The following is a 20,573-nucleotide window of genomic DNA, read 5'->3' on the forward strand; positions in this document are numbered from 1 at the left end:
TGTTGATGCTATTTCATGGATGACAAACTGTGTTATTGTTGAAACAACATGCTGCTGATAACAAAGTACCTAACGATCGTGCAAGATGAGTTTATCCCTTGAGAACGTTTTTACATAAAATGATTATTAAATAAAAGAAACAACCAACCAAACACAAATCCTCTAAAACTGGTCAGATACAAAGCCTAGAACATGAGTGAAAACCAGTCGATGTCCAAAGAAAAACATGAACTTTATTCCTGCTACAGTGTAACATTTAGAAGATCTTTTTCTTGATTTCAGATTAGACTTGAAGTGCACTTCCAGGAGATTATAGTTCAATTTCTCCCTTGTGCTTAAAACACTTCCTGCTCCTGCATCATCCTCTCATTCACTGTGTGTCTGCACTGACTTTATTAGCTCAGGTTGTAATTGATGTGCACTCAGGGCTTCACAAGCATCTCACTTTTCCCGTGTTTGTTGAGAGCGCAGCCGCAAGAAGCCCTGAACATGCACACGTCATATGAACAGATGCAGCGCTCGCAGGCTAGAGCCAGCCAAAGCCGGGCATGTGTAGGTTTGTGTGGGTGAGACAGCTGCACAGCTGTTCAACACAGTGTGCGAGAGGCTAACAAGAGCCAACTGTCGCCGTGGCCACAGGATGCAAAATCACATTAGTATGGGTTGTAAGTGCATGTGACCACGAAAGCCACCCCAGTAGGTTTCTAATTGGCCACTGGAGATAAGAGGCTGGGTCACATACTGTAGCTTTGTGATGCCTCACTACCCCGAACCCTCGCTCTAACCCTCTTGATGTCCATCCTCGCCTGTCCCCTCTTCTCAGCTCCAGCTCTTCTGCAGTCCCTCTATTCATGTCCTATCTAAAAAGCTCTAATGAGCTCCCAGAAGGCATGGCTACCCAGGCAGAGCTGCCACCCCCTCTTCTGCTGCTGGTGCACTAATGAGGTACAGTGAGCTTTTTGGTAGGTGGCAGTATTGCCTCATATTCATGATAAGCTTTGGAGTTCTGAGAATGCACACAGCAGCGTGACAACCAAGTCGCAACAGCTTCTGCGGCTTTCCTCAAAACCTGGACGCTAAAATGTTACCTTAGAGTTAGCATGACACCTGCTTTCAGTCAGCAGTACCGGCATTGATATTATTGATATTTGGATCGATCTGCCCGCCCCTGTCAGTCAGACTTAGGTAGCCTATAGCGTTAGCGTAGAGGCTATCTTTAACCGCACACCAAACAACTAAAGATACTAATGACAGTAAAATTGATGCATAGCAGCAGTATTATAGCATCCATTTAGCATTATGTTAGATTTAATTGTACAAAGTGTTGATGCCTGTGCAAAGGTAAGCTGTATGCTAACAGCAGTCACAACAAATGGCCTCAGTCGTCCTCCAACACTTTCCTTTGTTTTTATGTAATCTCTGTATCTTTAGGGTAGCACTGCTACAACATCAGACCACAGAGACAGAGTTAATCATTCATGCCATGATTTTTGCCAGTGTGTATATTAAAACTAGACTATATCTGGTAATTACCTGGTTTAAAGTGAGGCAGGGAGTTAACACCAGGCCACGTATCCTCAGATGGAGTGCCAAGGACCTGAAAAAGACACAAAGATGGAAAAGTGAGTATAAGTAAGCGGGAAAAAGTAATGATTAGGATAATGTTAACATGGCGGAGAATGACACACATGTTCTTTTATAAGTATTTGCATCATATCTGGTTTAACTGCAAATATAACAGGTTACTTTGTGGTTAAACACAGTGTATAAAGTTCTTCATATGTTAACTCTCGTATAACGGTCACCAAAGTACTAGCTTCTGCCTGAGGACGTTTATATATAAAGTATTACAGCTGACTGTGCTGATGTGAGCTGTCATGATGAACTTCCAGTACAAAGGCGTCTCCTTTCTTTTGCAACAGTCACCATAAGTTCATCTTTTCTGGGAAATGGAGTTCTCACGCACACAACCTGGCTTTAGGGTGATCGAATACAGAGCAGCGGACGTGCCTTTGACGTGATCCATCATAGCATAACAACATAATAGCTTCCAGATTGCCCACTTGGTCTGATCTACAACACACTCATATGGTAGAAGTGTGGAACTGCTGCATGTCTCCTCCCTGCATGCAAACACAGAGTGTAGGTGCGCTGTGGGATAAATTAGTTTCAGATGACTGACGCTGGCAAAGATGAGAGACAAAGAAAAGCAAAAATTTAGGGTCTCTCCACAACTTAATGTGATTAAACAGCTGACGATGCTTCACTCGTTCCTTTAACTCTGAAAGTGTGTCGCTTTAGTTACTCAGATTCTCATCAGTTCCAAAACAAAACAAGACAAATTATTTGCTTAAAAGGAGAATATTTTATATAATCAAGACAATCAAAAGCATTTCTTAAAGGTCTGGAGCTTGTGTGTGGACATTAAAAGCTTTAGTCTAGTTGCAATAATAAAAACCTCCACCAGAGGGCAGTAGGGGACCATAAAGCAGCCTGGAGTGGAACTTGAGGGGTAGCAAGGGCTTCCTCACTGAACTTCATTAAAAAATGTTACACTGTTGCATTTTTAAATGTGTTTGGAAGCAATATTCACACAAGGTAAGACTTTGGCTAAGAACAGAAAGGAGTACACTGCTTCATTGCTGAAAGGAGTGAAAAATCCTTCAGTTAGTCCTCACCATCGACCTCCATCATTAGATCTCTCTTCCACTAACGCTAGATTGGTGAGCATCACCTGCAAACTGCACTTCCCCCTGATAGAAGCTGTCAGAGAATGGATTTCTATGAGCATGATCATGGAAAGATGCGTGGGTGGGTTTAGCAGGACATGAGGTCGTGAGTGTTAGAGGGGTGACTGGAAGGTGAATGAGGGGCCACGTGACAGGATCTGAATTTGTCTGGCAGAGCTGGAGTCATTTTGCATTATTGATGTATCAGTTCTGTGGCCTTTGAAGGGGAGAGGGAGAGCTGGGTGGAGGGCTGGATGTGAATGTCAGAGTCTTTATGAGGACATCAGGCCGGGGAAGCGGAGGAGCAGCAGCACAGCTCAGGGTCTAGTCAGTCATCAGTGAGCTCGCTTAACGCTTCTCTTTTAGAAGCGAGGTAATGTGATGGTCCCTCAACCTGATGATCAATAACCCCCAATGAACAATGAACACAGTACAGTTAATGTGCTATAACTCTTTAACTTGATTCAGTGGCATATCTGACAACGTATGAGAATGAGATGAAAGTGTGGACCTGAATGTTGTAGGGTGGATGATGGAGGACAGCACACTCTGATCTAAAACTGTTTAAAACTTGTAACACTCTTATTCTCTGCAGATTATTTCCAGTTCTAAGATATTCTTAGGGCTGTCTGTGCAACCACCGAATGCTGACATTCAATAAAGAAGTGAGATACTGTTGTTTTAAAAAGACTTCTTCCATGCCATCACAGATGGTGTGGCTAAGACCAGCAGATGAAATCACATCTCGCAAAGTGCTTTTTAAAGTTGTCATGGTTTCACCTGCTGTGTTTTAGTTATGAGAGCTGACACACTAGTGGGCGTTAACCTAACAGATGATTGGGTGGATGCTGCCCTGTCTCCTGTTCTTCCTCCTGACTTTCATTAGATGCCGCTGAATTGTTGGCGCTCTCTATATAATGTCTCCAAGTTAACTGTTTCACAGCTATTGTTGCCTGTTAAGCTATCAGTATAGCTGTTTCACTACATAGTAGTGATGTTTTACTTTATAGCTCCATCTTTAAATGATGATGATGATGATGTTTGACTTCATCACTGCCAGATATTCTTTTAAACACATTATCTATAGTCGACCACATGACTGTGTGCGCTCACAGCTTCATGAATCTCGGTCTTAATGTGATGACAGAAGCAAAAACAGAACAAAGAGGGTCAGTCACAAGGTCCTACTACTTTTGCTCCAAGGCTTTTCCAACTTCAGCGCAGAGATGGATGTTTTGGACAAATAACGGCTGCTTGTTTCCTGTGGGGCACAATCTCCCCTCTGTATACCCCACATGGGAAAATCCGCCCCCCCCATCTTTGCTCAGGCAGTAGATTCCAGCGCCTGCACATATAGAGTAATGGATATATGAAACAGCCTGCTGAAACGGAGGACGGGATAATCCACCAGGGAGGGCAGGTTTGGTCTCTACACATCTCTGAATATGAGGGAATGTGTGGAGAGTGTATGGAGACAAAGACAGAGCATATAAAGAGAATTCTGTGAGGTCACAGGTCACAACCCTGCACGCCGCCACGTGTACATATAATAAACCCCTGAGCAGCGAGGTTACAGACCACCCATTTGGCCAGACACAAACAGCAAGTCTGACCTTCACACAGCAACGCTCTTAATTCTGTTCATGCTGCCAGACAGAATGAAGAGGTTATAGAGATGTGGCGAGACATTGAACGGGTCAAACAGACTCCTCGCAGTGAACGAGACAGCTGACATATGTGGGATGGGTTACGCTTAATTTGTGGTACAGCGTTGTGACCGTTGGGGTATATATCTGCCTATGGAGAGCCTACAAGGAGGCCACAGAGGCCACAGAGAACCGATGCAAATGTGCACCTGTGCAGTCCTCCAAAAGCCCGACAGTGTGTAGCTCTGCTGTGTCTCCAGTGCTGACTGTCTCTGCAGGGAAGGGAGAGTCAAGCGTCCCCCATTCCAGAGTTTATCAAGAATGGGAGAAACATCAGAAAGTGCAGAGGACACTTTTCAGTGGTTCTCATTGGATGTTAGGACCTTGCTCTTCGCTGTGGTTGGCTGATAAATCAACGGCACAAGCCAGCGCCACCCACACATCAGTAGCACCACATACTTTTCCTCGGCTCCCTGTTGTCTGTCAACGAAAAACCATGTTCAGCCCACAAAGCCAAACAGCGTGTGGCTCGATGTGGATGATTCTGTGTGTACGTCCAACACTGGATCAAGAACAGAGTTTACAGGAGAAGCACAGAAAAACAACAAAAACAACCTCTGAGTGTTTGCACACTGCCCCCTGGTGACAGTAAACAGCTACAACATGTAAAGGACAGGCTGCAGAGCTGTCTGTTGGCTGTGTTTGTCCCAAAGCAGTTGATTTGTTTCAGTCAGTTTCTCCATGGGTCACACTCACAAAACACTTCCCATAATGTGAACTCAGTAGAAGGATCAGCCATGTCTTCTAAAATCAAAATCTCCATGCCGAGCAGCAGAGTATATTCTTAGACTTTCCTCTACAGAAGACCCAGGAGTGCTGTTTGAAAAGTCAACCTGTTCACAAACGGACAAAGTCATTTTCAAACTGTTCTGAAACCAAATGTTATGATTCAGCAGAGTCTCCTGCTGAGTAATACCAAGAAGCTATAAACAGCCACCTAAAATTAGAGTCCTCACAGGCCTCATGCCGATCCAGGACCAGTCCCCGGCTGCACCAGTGAGATCAGGGCCAGCTGGAACTGCTGCAGAGCAGGTGTGGAAACCAGGTGCATAGTTTCATCTCTCCAGAAGGGGGAGCAGAAATAATGAAACCTCAAATAAAACTGCTTTGCCCAGTGCTACTGTTACTGAATATTTATAAAACTGCAACATATTAAACTACAAAAAGGCTGAGACTGAGTGAGCCAGAGGGCTAAAAGATGCTCTTCCTGCCTAATCTGTGCTATGAAAGCTAAAAACAGATTTATTTACCTGAAATTAATAAACGTTTAAAACAAAAGACTAAATATAAGCTGGCTTCTTGCAGTTAATGTGAATTAGTTCAGATTCTGATATCACAGTAATATACTGCAGAGTACAGTGTGTGTGTGTGTGTGTCCAGCCCATCCCGACTGGGAAACAATTGCTTGTGCTGCTTAGTGTCAGACATGCTATGTGTGACAGCGCTGTGCTGGACAGTCTCTCACCTGCACACAGAACAACACATGTACACGATGGAACACGTTTTTTCTCTCCACAAAACAGATTTAGTGATTTAAATGTAAATGACATATCTTCCTTTGTATTGCTGCATACGAGAAACAGTCCAGTTTGTGCAGTGTTAACTAAAGTGTTACTCGGGTTAAACAACAAAAATAATGATAAAAATATCATCATAAAATGATGTGGAGGCAATATTATTTTCCATTTATTGTTTGTAATGTTTTTGTGTGAGCGATAAAATCTATAATCTGCAGCATAATTACAGGTTATAAAATAACATTAAAAAGTTAAAACAGAACTTTTAGGCAAAGAAAGTCATGTTTTGTTTTTAAGTTCAAGTTTTTACTCGATGTTCAGACTAAGTGCAGCCTCGATGCTGAGTTTATGAGACTGAGTGTGTACTTTATGAACTCTGTAAAGGTTTTCTTGTGTGTTATCCCCAGTTTCAGTTTTCATGTTGAAAGTGACCGTGGCTCAGGGGGTTGGGAAGCGCACCTGTAACTCCAAGGTCGCACCACGCCAGCGATCCCGGCCTTTCTGTCCTGGCCTTTGTGTCCTTGGGCAAGACACTTTACCCCCTTCCGCCTACTGTTGGCCAGAGGGGCCGATGGCGCGATATGGCAGCCTCGCTTCTGTCAGTCTGCCCCAGGGCAGCTGTGGCTACAACCGTAGCTTGCCTCCACCAGTGTGTGAATGTGAGCATGAATGAATAGTGGCATTGTAAAGCACTTTGGGTGCCTTGAAAAGCGCTATATAAATCCGATCCATTATTATTATTATTATTTCTCCCATTGATGTGAACCTGCCTGAACCATGACCGCTGCTTCTCCTGCCGGCCACCCTGACACCTGCAGATAACAAGCACAGCTCCAGAAACCCATTTGACCTCTGCAAAATTTCAGACTCCCACATGTCAAATTAGACTGTTTGGTATTTTACATTCCTTCTCCTCCAGTACAGCAATACAACACAGTGCAGTGAACGGTTAATCTTTATAACCGTCAACTGTTGCACTGAGTATTGTGCAAGATAAAAGCTGCTCCCACCCAACTCCACTGCTCCTATTCACCCTGTCCTCCCTCTCTATTCACCTGCAAATGTGTTTCTGATTAGAAGGAATGTCGATGGTCACGAATCCCATGGCAGAAAAAACTCAGATGGAAAAACTGAAACTCTTTGCCTTCTGGTCCTTACCTCTCTGACCAGACTGAGTTCCCAATACTTTTATTTTAAGTTGTTTTATTCTTCTAATGGTACAGTACTTTTAGCCAACAGGTGGTATTTTTAAATGTGCTTAGAAATAAACGTGTATGACAAAAACAGACACCACCCAAACCAAAGGAGTATGGCAAGGAACAGGAACTGTATCCTGCGTCATCCTGTTCCTAGAGATTCGGGGGAGATGAAGGTCGCAAGTTACAACTGCTCCCTCACAGGTCAATCCTTTAATCCACGTATAAGCACTGACCTCAGTACCGGATTCATCCCACTCCCACCTCCTCCACTTTCCCTTCCTTGCTCTCTGCCATTGTCCTAAAGTTGACCCCAGCCTTCATCTCCTACTCTGCTCCAAAACCCCAAGTCCCACCCCTCGCTCCTCTCCATCCCTGGTCACAGCCAAGCAGATTGGGGTCACCTCCAGGCAGGGGTCAAACGGATCAGAACCAGAGCCAAGTGGATCAGCTGTCTCCCACTCCGCCAGAGTGGAATGTGTTCAGTAAGCCCTGGCTATCCTGTCTGGGTTTCAGCAGATGGATGCTCATGTCACAGGCACAGCGGCTGGTGGTGCAATGGCATTATTTATCTCCCCAGCAGCCTCCCGCGCTCTCCTGAGAGTAGATCAGCTCACATGTGCACCGGCTTACACTTCATAGCAGGAACACACTCAAAATAAACAGGCCTCTCTACAGAGAGAAAATGGGCTGAACACCATGCGGTGCCTTTGCACTGCTGTAATGAACTCCTTCACAGCTGTTCTGTGTGGAACCATGTTCAAACAGTTCAAAGGGTTCCACTGAATGCCAGTGATGTTATAAAGGTTCCTTACAGTTCACATCTTAGTTAAAATGTCTGAGTGCATACAAACCATGGATACAGCCAAAGTCATGTCACTCAACACTGTGGCGATGTTCAAAGTCACGAGCCAAAGACATTTGGCTTTTTGTTCATCAGCCACTTGGATTTTTTAAATCTGAATGTGGCCAGTGAAAGGTGGAAGTGACTGAAGAGGGGAGGATACAATTCAAGTAGCAAATGGAAGGGACACGTCGACCACTAAGTAGCCACAATCTAACGCTGACTTTGGTATCTATTTTACTCTCAGTCGGACAGAAACCTACAGAACAACCTACATCGTGCTGTATTTAAGAGGACTTGAAACTAGTGATGGAGTCACCTTGTTTTATCCAGTTGTTATCCTGTTTCCGGGTCCAAACTACTCTGTGTTTATTAACGCTGTTGTGTTTTCAACATGTTTTAATGTTTTGTATCTTGTTCTATTTAATCTCAACAAGCTCCTAAAACAGTCAGTGATCACTGTCGGCCTTTCTCGATTTTATTACCACTGTTCATTTTAAAGCTCAATTTTTAAACCCTTACACTGTAACTACAGCCCAGCCCATGCAGCAGTATATTAATGACTAACCTCGTATTGTGGATGGATTATCTCAGTTGTTCTCCTGACTGAAGTTTGGTCCGTTTACAGCATCCTGCCATGCGATTGCATTTGTCCCTAACCATCGGGAACCTTCACGTTAACTTTTATCGAGTGGAAAAAAGTTAGCGTTCATCCTCCAGCTTCACTGTGTTTATGTTATGCTAGCATAGCTGTGTCGCTAGCGATCACGTAGCACATCATTATATAGCAGCTAGCCCAACTTCAGTAACCCTACAAACGTCACTGCTGTTTAGTTTTCTGTCTTCATTTATGTTGGAAGTGATAGCAGAGCTGTACGTTTGAATGTTTCAGAAATCTCTCAGTCAGAACATGCTATATCATGTTTAGGTGGAAGCTAGCGAGCTAACTTCCCGCTAACCTCTAAATCCATTAAATGTAATAAATTCTGTTTTCATGGATGCCTGGATGTTAAACTTAATTGTTACACCTGGTAAAGCAGTAACGCTGATCATTTTATTACAGATGAAAGAATTTAGACAGTTTGTAACTCTCAGTGATGCTGCAGTGTTCGTTTGACTTTGGGACCTGAACCGGAGTTTGGCTAATGATGTCAGACTTAAAGACCGGATTGTCTTCCTGGACACTAATGGCAACAGTAACTTATAAAATGAATAAGGTGTTGTATTAAATAAGACTTAGCTCATAAACTCATCATCAAAGAATTAACTGAGGATGATCAGTTACATTTGGACTCGATATAGTGACAGTGACACATCCAACATCACTGTTGGATCCTTATGAGCATTTCTAAATGTTAACCTTTCATGGTAATGCTTCAGAGAGTGTGTCTGCAGCTGTCCCTTCCTGCCACCGCACGTTTGGAACTGTTGTAACGTCTTAAATCTCTACCTTCAGTAGAGAATTCATCAAGTGGATTATCTATCACTAGTACCCCCAAATGCATCTACAGCAAGTTTTAATTTACTGCAGCGGTGGGCTGGAGTAAATTAATGCTGACCACCAGGTTGGAATGACTAAGAAAAACAAAGTAGCTAGCTAACAGCTAGTCTAGCATCATTTTAATGGTGATACCAATAAAAATGGTGCTGGCATCTCTCAAAGACTCATGTAAATACTAGCACCTATACTTAAAGGAAACAATCAAGCCCTGGGTTTTTCATCTCTTGTAGTTCTTTATTATTTAATATTGGCAAGCCTTCGTTTGAAAGCACTTTTGTACAAGCTCTGACAATAAAAGGATGGACAGAGTTTAATAAGAACCGAACAACAGTTTAGATTTAGGGTATATCCCCTATATTAGAAGGAAACCGTCACCGTGTTGTGGAGGTGGCATTTATGGCTTTACGGCGAGCAGAGGATATTAATGAAACAGTCTGATAAGCAACATGTAAACATCTTAATTGCAGCAATGCATCACTTTGATTAATGTCCATAATCAGATTATTATGATCATGTAAACGTAGCCAGTGTATTTCAGTAAATAGCAAGTCTTATGCACAAACATAAGCTATCATATTACCCATGGCTGTCTGAGGGCATATTTCACCAGAAACAACAGCTGTTTCACTCACACTAATGGAAGGAGGCGGATTGGTGTCTTCTGAGAAGCAACACACAAACATTTTTGCACTGAGACATTTACCTCTGCCTGACAGCCTATTTCCTACAGATAGACCTGTCCATATTCATATAGATCTTCCAGCGGACGCAATCTTTTATGACCTGACAGCTAGTTAACCAGCTCCACTGTGCCTCTGCCTCGTCTACCTCAATTTTAATTCTCACACAGACACACTCTGCGTGTGTGTGCCTGTGTGTGCGTGAGACAGCGGTATAGAGAGAGAAAGCCATGAGAATACCTAAAGACAAACACAGACTGCATGACCACAGTTATTCCAACACTAAAGATAGCAGCATGCATCTGAAACAAGCACTTTTGATAAATGAAAGTGTGTATTTCCACCTTGCTAAGCCTGACGTGCACACGCAGAGAGCTGTAGGAACGGTGATAAGCACCGGATACGCATAGCCTTAATGCTGTCAGAGATAATAACACTGCGGAGGTGTGGTATTAGAGGAAAATCAGCCCGTGACAAAAATATGGGTTAGAAAAAAATACACACAGAAAAGCTATTTTGGGATTTATTAATAAATCCTTCAGTCACGGGAGGCTCATTACTATTTGGTTATCAGCGAGCACGAGAGGTAACGAAGGAAAGGGCTGCTGTTGCAGGCAGTTTCCCTGTTAGCTGTGCTGCCCAAGTCTTCCTGTATATCTAACACCATTTGAGAAACACTCCCTTAATCAAAGAACAGGATTTCTAAAAGAAGGTCAAGATCTACAGTGAAAGACAGACACTAATTTGCAGCTGTAGCTCATGTAGGTTAAGAAAAATCACACCTCTGTGCTCCTGACAGGACTTAAATCACCAAACGGCACATGCATTATTAAGATCACCCGACTACACCTGAACTTTTCCACACACTTCCTGATGGAGGACGGAAAGATGTGCTCCATGTGCTACACACTCTACTCAGGCAGCAGCTCATATAGACCAGAGAAATTCTAGTAGTAGGAATATGTGCGAAGCGCGCTGTTTCCTGTTGGGTGACAGATGAGAGTGTGGACAAGTTCAGACAAGATCTACTCAGCTCTTCTCAGATTCTCTCGAGTGTGAGAAAAAAGTCCCTGTTAATGATGCATTTTAAACATTTGGGTAATTATCACGAGTGGGCTTTTATTTTACTGAAGCACATATCAGGATTACTTTTGATGTTAACTTTTAACATCCACTGGGTCATCAGTGAACCACTTAAGGGTAGGACTGTAGGCAGGGATTAGAATGGGATTTGGCAGGTGGAGGATTGGGTGTAGTGGTGCAGTGTCGGGAGAAGAATTACTGAGAAATAAGTGTTATAGTAATTTATTTTGTGAGTTCCAGTGGATATTTTTATTTAAGTACAGGCTGTTCTACCCTGCTATAGACCGCTCTTTACAGGTTTAGACACATTAACTTAACTATATGACTGATTTCCACCCTGGACAACATGATGCTAATATAAAAGGTAGAAATTTCTGAATCAGTATCATCACCTTCTCCTCTCTGTGTTTGACATTAACATGTTTTTTCCTGAATTTACCTGCCACATAAAAAACCCCAAAACAACACCGCCCTCCCAAAAAATGCAAACGTGCCTGCTTCTGTTCTGTACAGCTCGGTAGATGCCCAAGAACTGCAACTCTACACCTGCATTTTGAATGCATCACAAGAATGTATTAACCTGCCTATCAGATTAATCCATCCATCTCCTTCTGCTTATCCGGGCCGGGTCGCAGAGCAGCAGCCTAAGTAGAGAAGCCCAGACCTCCCTCTCCCCAGCCACCTCCTCCAGCTTGTCTGGGGGAACACCAAAGTGTTCCCAGGCCAGCCGAGAGATATAATTTCTCCAGCGTGTCCTGGGTCTCCCCCGGGGCTTCCTCCCGGTGGGACTTGCCTGGAACACCTCACCCAGGAGGTGCCCAGGAGGGATCCTTGTCAGATGCCTGAACCACCTCCACTGGCTCCCTTCAATGTGGAGGAGCAGCGGCTCTACTCTGAACTCCTCCTGGATGGCTGAGCTTCTCACCCTATCTCTGAGGGAGAGGCCAGCCACCCTTCGGAGGAAGCTCATTTCTACCGCTTGTATCCACGATCTCGTTCTTTCGGTCACTACCTAAAGCTCGTGACCATAGATGAGTGTAGGGATGTAGATCGATGGGAAAATTGAGAGCTTCGCTTTCACACTCAGCTCTTGTAAATACAATTTACACTGTGTCCCATAACGGCCAAAGGTAGCATGTTTCTAATAATATTTGCCCTGGATCCAGATCCATCCTGGACCTTTTTCTGTCTATGAGCAACTATCAGTCTCAGCTACCCAGTGAGAAGCGCACACCTTTACTTATGCTGGAGGAGCCTGTAAAGCTTTGTGAAAGAGTCCGATATGAGTCAGTGAGACAAAGAAGGTCACTTCTCATATCACTCCCTGCTGGTAATGTCATTTCTGCATGCAGTAATGCAGTTTCTGCATACGTGTCCATTTCACGTTTTGGAGAGGCAAAGTGTGAAATGGACGTTTAGGCACGTTTAGCTGTGATACCGGGTTGAACTTCTGACTGGTGACGGCGATCCTGAGATGAGATGTTAAGGATATACTGAACTGTCGGTAAGCGCTGCTATTTTAGTTGCTGTTGGCTACTGTTAGCCTCTGTTAGCCACTGTTAGCTTTTATTAGCTGCTGCTTGCTAGTGGATATAACTTTGTTGGATTTTGACGCTTATGCAATATTTAATGTTTATTAGAGAAAAAGTGTGATTTTTTTCAACAGCTGAGCCTAACATTAGCTGGGATAATAACCAGCTGTTGTTGTTTAGCCTGATGGGTATCAGCTGTCTGGAGATGAAAGGGTTGCATGATCAGCTGACAAGAAGCAACTGAGACAATACTGAGAATAAATAAGCATGTTTATGTACGTTTTCATGTGTTAGAGCCCTGACTTCAGTTCAGGAGATGAAGCCCGAGATGAAGACATTTTATTAAGACGCTGTTGTCTCTTTCATTTGCATTGTTGTTTCTTTGGAAAAGGGGACCCCTTCTCAGATGAAAAAACATAGGTATAAGGCTTCATATCTGGAGTCTATGCAGACATGACTCTCCATGCCATGCAAATGCCTTCAAATTCTCTTCTCCTCTGCCATTGGCATTCTGCATGTCTGGCTAGAGACGGGCCACAAATCCCATTAGTCAGAAAGGAGATCTCTTTCCCAACCAATGTTTTCAAATATGGTGGGGAACATGGCAGCGTTCACAAACCCAAACTACTCATATGTATTTTTAATAGATTAGTTATACGTTTATGAGAATCAATCATATGGGCATCAGTTTGTTGGAATGGAAAACGAGCTTTTAACATGTGATTAGTGTTGCTGAATGGGGTTTTTTGACCAGCAGTCTTTTCAGAGATCCAAGTAATTTCCATGCCTAAACATACCCAAAAGCCACTGAAGTTGAAAATAACCATAGAACCCCATTCCAGCCAAGTCAAGTCATTCCTGTTATCCATCTTTCCATCTAAAGCAAAACCAAATTTGGCTCTTTTTAGTCTTACTACTTGTGTTTCTACAGTTCAGACCTCAGCACATTTGGTGAGTGAAAAGCAAGCTTATTCATCTTCTTTAGTGAAATACAAATCTACAACAAACAACATGTTACAAATAATCTGCCTTCTTCTTTAACATGTTTAGCTCAAACTCAAGGATCCTAAAATAACAGCAGCACACATCACTAAACTTTTGCTTTACCACTCAGAAGCAACTAACCCACTGACGGTTTGGTTAACAGGAGAAACACCCCAGGTCAACCCGTGACATCACGTTGCATTCAGTGTGCCGACTCAACTCCTGGCAGGGTGCCTCTCAAACAGTGATGGAAGCTGACCTTTCTTCTGCCTGTCTTCAAACAACATGGCCTTTAAGATGCTTCTGACTCCGCATAATTCATTGAGGGTGCCCTTCACATGAGTCTCTGAGGCTGTGCGTCCAAACTCTGACCTGTCTGACAGGCTGGCAGCAAACGCACAGGGCTGCAGAGCAGAGCCAGCGGGATGGATGGAAATGTCAACATCGGGCCGACTCTGACAGGTGAACTAATGCCGTGATCCACATACTGCCTCGCCAAGCCGCATACCTGCACATTTTCATATTCACCTGTCTTTTACCGCCTGCTGACAGTTGAATACACATGAATCCAAAACAGCAAATGTGATTTGGATAAGAAATAAGAAAGAGCACTCTCTAGCCTGTGGAATATACTAGCTTTGCATTTTAAATGAAGGTTTGTTTAAATAAAATAAAGATGTTCAGATAAGGATTGTTTTATAGGAACCCCTGTTTAAATATCTATGAGCTTGTCATCATACTACGTGGCTGAAATGGCTTTTATAAGACTATATAGGCTTGAGGCTCTGACCGTTTGTCCATTACTATGATACTGCCTAATTGTACAATGGGCCCAGGTAAGACATATCCATGTGAGTGCAGCTAACTACATTATCATTTTAGCAATGTAAGTCAAATGATGAAAACTTGCCAAGTGAGAAAAACATTTCAAGATTTAGTTATCAGTAAAAAACAACAGTTTGAAAGGGGAAACACACTGGATTAATGTTAACATCAATACTAAAGTGACTTTGGAAGAAAGAAGAGCTACAGGAAAAGTAATCCTGGTGGTGACAACTGTTTGCAGTAGTGCAGAAATGTTAAGGCAAATGCCACAAAACCATTAAGTGTAAGGTGACAGTTAAAAAACTGAACAGCTGAAATTGTTAGCTAAAGAGCATAACAGGCAGCTTATGCAGCTGAAATAGTCATAAACTGCTGAAATTGTCTGACAAAAGTAAGAAATAAAAACTTTTGAAAAACCTGTAATGGATACAAACCACAGATAATTGTGAGATAATTGCAGCTGAAGATCTAGAGCAGTGTTTCCCAACCTTTTGGAGCTACAGCACATATTTCCCATTAGAAAAACCACACGGCACACCACCAAACAAAAAAGGTGTAGCAGAATTGGCTCGGTTTGTCCCCAGTATACCTTTTTTGCTTTCTTCTGACCACTACTCATGCTCAGGCCTTCATCTGGGTCGGAGTTTTCTCCAGGACCAGGTCAGACTGACTACTTTTTCTTTTCAGACATTTATCTATTATGTCATTTTTTCTTCGTCTTCTTCTGTTTTATCGGCAGTTGGCAACCCATTTAATTAGAGCAGGTAGTTGTACTGCCCTCTAGTGGAAGAGAATGTAATTGTTCTGCCCGTTACTCACGCCGATGGCTTAGAGTCCTAATCAGGTGGAACCAGATAATCTTCCACGGCACACCTGATCATTTCTCACAGCACACCTATGTGCGGCACACAGGTGTGCCACTAAAGTTTAACATGCATTAGCATTGTAGCATCCAATTTCTGTCACACCACTGGGAAAAAGTGTTAAATGATTTCAAATATTTTAAACAGGATCCAGTTTAAAACAGACTGCAATGAATTAATTTAATATCATTGTAAGCACAAATACTTAATTACTGTACTCAAGTAGAATTTGCTGGTTTCTATACTTTACTTTTTTCTGACAACTTTTTACTTCCTATAATTTAACACAAGTATCTGTACTTTTTACTCCCTACATTGTCAAAACAGGCATTGCACATAAGTTGAGGTCAAAGTATAAAACAGTGTGTCTGCTAGCAGTCTAGTTGCTGCGTTTCGCAGGGACAGAAAAGAGTGAGCGCAAACTTTAGTCAGAGATGGAGAAAGATGTCAGACAGGACAGGAGATGAAGAACAGAGGTTATAGTTAAAGGTTATGATGGCTCAATGATAAGCTGAAAATCTAAAGACTACAGGCAATATGATCAGAATTATGAATCATATATTGTGTCTGTGTATGGTGTGTGATCAATTATGTATTACAGATAATTTAGTGGAGCTCTCAGAACAAAGTGTTGAGTTGTGATTCTTCTCCCCATGCTGAGCTGCTAACACTGATCTTCAGTTTCCCACCTGCTGAAACTCCTTTTAGCCCCGGACTCATGCTCTGTGTAGGTGTGGGCGCACATCCACACTCTACAGTGTTATCAAAGAAAGTTACGCTATTCTCTTTCACTTAGAGCTGGGCGATATAAGATTTTTTCATATGACGATATGTTTCTTTCATTTCAGGCGATAACGATATATATCACGATATAAGCCAAATAACTATATTTGTAAGATTTAAATGTGCCGTTGCTCACAAGTAAAATGTGAAATAATCAGCAGCTTGTTTTGATTTAAATATTTATTTCCCATAATAAGTTCAACAGGGCAGATGTACTTAAGGAACATGAGACTTCAGTTTCAGATAAATAAAGGCAAATATTGCAAACTACACAAAAGGCAGCTGCTAAAGCGTTTAAGTTTCAAAATAGAACAAACAAAACAGACTAAATTGTGAATTCCACTTAGAAACAAAATATTAATTCTAAAAATAAATCTTAGTTTGTTTTACAGAAGAACAGACAAAATTGACTAACTTTTGTCAATATCAAATAAACTGAGAACTAAAAGGAAATTCTCAATCTCTCCTTGTTGTATAGCTTAGCTTTTCAAACAGTTTTAACAGTTACTTTAGTCTGACAAAAGCCGAATGACGAATCAGCGCTTTCAGTCAGAGATTGAGCATGCACCGCTTTATTGTATTTCCAGACTTGCTTTCAGCACAATTTACAGTGCGCTACTCTGTTTTTTGTCAGACTTGAAATAGCCGAAATACCTTCACACTACGGAACTTCTGTGGCCCTTCTGTTTGACAAGCTCTCCAGCATTGGAACCATCATCTGTTTTTCTTGATAACCTTCGCTCACGCTCTCGGTTGATTTTTCTCTAGTCGGCAAACTCACTTCCTTCATTACCCGGGCTGCACGGCTGCAAAACAAATACACATGTGCGCCTTGGGCGCTTGTGCTGCACGTAACAAGTCACGTGACGTGACGCTGCGGCTGTGATTGGTTCGGCTCTGCACTACTTAATTTGGATTGGCCGTTCTTTTTTCTTTTTTTTTTAAGAGGGCAAGAGAGATGAGGTCTATCGCAATAGTTTAATTTTTCTATCGAGAAAAAGTTATTTTGCAATACATATCGTTATCGTTTTATCGCCCAGCTCTAGTTTCACTGCTTTTGTCCGACATAACAAATTCAAGCTGAGTGGATGCTTAGAGCTGGAATTTTGATTGGAATAACATTTCTATTCACACGTACTAACGTTATTTTATTAAACAGTATGGGGTTCCGTTCTGGTAGAAATGTCCTCCAAAGCAGAGGTCCCCAACCTTTTTTGCGCACCACAGACAGGTTTATGTCCGACAATATTTTCATGGACCGGCCTTTAAGCTGTCGCGGATAAATACAACAAAATAAAACCAAAAAAAAAGAAGATTTATTCATAACACACGGGAAAAGACCCAGGGACACCCAGTTAACGATAAAAATGATAAAAACCCTGAAAACCATAAATTTCACACCCGAGCCTCAACTCTTGCGGCCCGGTAACAAACAACTCACAGACCGGTACCGGTCCGTGGCCCAGGGGTTGGGGACCGCTGATCAAAAGAGCTACTTGTTACTTTCTTACTTTCAGTACATTTTAGTGTTCTTCTGCATTTTTGTTTGAGTAAAGTAGTTACTCTTTCTTTTAATAGTAACAGAATATTTTAAACACAAATATCTGTACTTCTACTCAATGTTTGCACTTTGTTTAAACAACAACAGATACTTAAATCAGTAAGCAATGCCAGTATGGTGTTAATAGTAATAGTAATTAAGGCTCTAGAACAAGATCTCCAGAAACACAACTGTGAAAAAAACAACATTTTAATAACAGTTTGAGTTTTTGTTTTAGGTCTAAATGACAATCACACGATCGCCCAATCTGTGCTGTGTATGACATCGTTTGCACATCACATAACACTCTAACAGGACGTGGGGATCTGTCCTCGAGGACAGACAAAGATCTACAGAGAACTGATAAATTTACTGTCTCTCTCCATTTGTTCAGTTACTGTTGCCCACAGCTTTTAAGGCTCGGTGCTACTGGACAGAACAGTAGGTACACTTCCAGATGACAGTGTATTCCCTGAGTCATAGAACTACCATTTGTGCTGTTAAAGGTGAGATTTTTACTGGATAGCTGGTGTTTTGGGTTTATCTCACCAGAAATGTTCCTCTTTTTATTTACATATATATTCAGTTACTTGGTGGATTTCCATGATGGTGGCAGAAACTAAAGGAAACAAAGAATGACCAGAGTGGAAAGTCTCTGTAGGGAAGCAATGAGCAGCTGAGCCTCATCATCAGTGTGGCCAGCAGCGATCCCACTGTTGGGCCTCTTTGTGTCTGAGAGACGAGCAGGGATCACTGAGGGCTGGAACCTCTTACAGAAGCCCCACTTATCCCTTCTAGCATAAAAGACAATCAATAAGAAGTGTTTTTCTTCATCTTGTTCTTCTGTTTGCTTTTTAAGAACCTCCCTGCCTGCAGGGCTTTGTTCACCTTTCCTCATCCCAAATCCCAAATCCATTCGTTCTCAGATGCGCATCTTTAGCCTTTCCCGGTTAAATCTATTCCATACGCTCGTCTCAATCATTTTATACATTAATTATTCAGGCCCTTTCAGCCTATGAATATAAATCCATTATGTCTGCCCTGCTACACTCTGCTTCAATTAAGAGGCTGGGGATGAAATTATATGGAGGGATCACCAGATTAAAGGATTCATGAGACTTCACATCACTTTAAAATATTTATGCCAGCCATCCAATTGATAGATAATCATAGATGTAATTACTTACAGCCCGCTATATGATTGTATATCTGTCAAACATCATATAGGAAATTCATTAAACAAGGTTCATATTGACAACCATGGTTGACTCACATTGTCTCACTCATGTGACTGAATGCAACTGGAACATGGAACGTGGCACCACAAAACCCAAAGTCTGAACCACTGAAATCAGTGGCTATGAAAGAGTCAGCCATAAGAAATTAGCCAGTGACTGGCAGATGCACTCTACAGAGTCTGTCTGCCATGATTGTCTTCCCGTGGACGCTACTGCCGGAACAGCCTGTTCTCACTCCCGTAACATCTTGACGATTTGTCAGGTGCCGTGGCGTTCCTGAGGAACGCGAAAGGCGACCTTTGGCGTTATTAAGGTACGCGCCGGGTTATGGGTGAAATACAGTAGAATGACGGTCCCGCGGTAAAACACGTTCCAGCCATGTATTTCAGCCCTAACCATAACCTTATCCTTAACCTTAACCAGCACTTTAACCACGTGAAATAGTGTTTTCCAAAACGATTTTTAGGAAAATGAACGAACATGTGTGGATTGATTCCAAACGGTTCTCATGTTTCCTCATTTTTTCGATCTCGTCATTTAGGAACGTGTTGGGTGCCTGGAAGCATGTTGACGATTTGTCACCTAGCGTAAAATATTACGCCTCGGGAGTGAGAATGTGTTGGCTGGAAATATTACATATACACAAATCTGTTCTCAAACCTGCCAAATGTAGGCAGCCAGAACTGCCTCCACATCAGCACCAGCATCAGTGCTAGCTGGTAGATGCAGCTCTTGCGGAGTTGAGGCCCGGGTGTGAAACTGATGGTTTTCAGGGTTTTTTATCTTTTTTTTTATCGTTATTTTTTTAACCGGTTTCCCTGGGTCTTTTCCCATGTGCTATCCAGCTGGAGGAAGTCCAGTTTAAAATGCACTCTAGCCATAGATGGACACACCTGGTCAGCACTGTGGGTCATGCAAAGTTCCATGAGACAATATTTCAGTATTACTATAACTTTAAACCAGTACTCAGTGTTTAAAAACCAAAGAATGGTCCATTTATTCATGCAATTAGCCAATCATGTTGTGGAAATGCATGCAGATACAGGCTACTTATTGCCAGTAACAGAAATGTGACGCTACAGTGGGCACAGACTTAACACTACCAAATGAAAGGTGTAGTTTGGTCTGATGAGTCTACATTTCTGTCGAAGCAGCAGATGGTACACTCACAATTTGGCGCCAAAAGCATGAATCCAAGGGGCCAACCGTTCTTGTGTCAACAGTCCAAGCCGCTCCTGACGGTGTAATGGTGTGGGAAATGTTTGCTTGGCACACTGGTGGGCCATTAATAGCAGGAACCAAGGTGTGAGCATCACTACGGACTATGTGTAGCTGTCTGTGGACGTGGTTTAGCATCTTTTAATGCTGCCTTTCAGCAGAATAACAGATCGTGTCACAAAGCAAAAGTTATCTGGTCTCACTGTCTCCTCTGTCACCAGATCAGGACCCAGCAGAGCACCTCTGACATGCACTAGAATAAGAGAGCACTAGCATGACTGTGGCTCTACAGGAACAATGCAATCATGTCAGGATGAAGCAGAATCTGAAAAGA

At 42.5% G+C, this 20,573-nt stretch overlaps 1 protein-coding gene across 3 annotated transcripts in view; it reads right to left on the reverse strand.

Moving 5' to 3' along the window:
- cdk14 (cyclin-dependent kinase 14) overlaps positions 1–20,573 on the reverse strand; it is a 222,456-nt gene that overhangs the window by 67,097 nt on the left and 134,786 nt on the right. For all 3 annotated transcript variants that reach the window (XM_039619836.1, XM_031742665.2, XM_039619838.1), the window contains one exon: positions 1,534–1,597. In XM_039619836.1, coding sequence (XP_039475770.1) covers positions 1,534–1,597 — 64 coding nt within the window. The remainder of the gene's footprint in view (positions 1–1,533; positions 1,598–20,573) is intronic.

The sequence above is a fragment of the Oreochromis aureus genome, linkage group 11 (assembly GCF_013358895.1).
Source record: "Oreochromis aureus strain Israel breed Guangdong linkage group 11, ZZ_aureus, whole genome shotgun sequence".
Classification (NCBI taxonomy): Eukaryota; Metazoa; Chordata; class Actinopteri; order Cichliformes; family Cichlidae; genus Oreochromis; species Oreochromis aureus.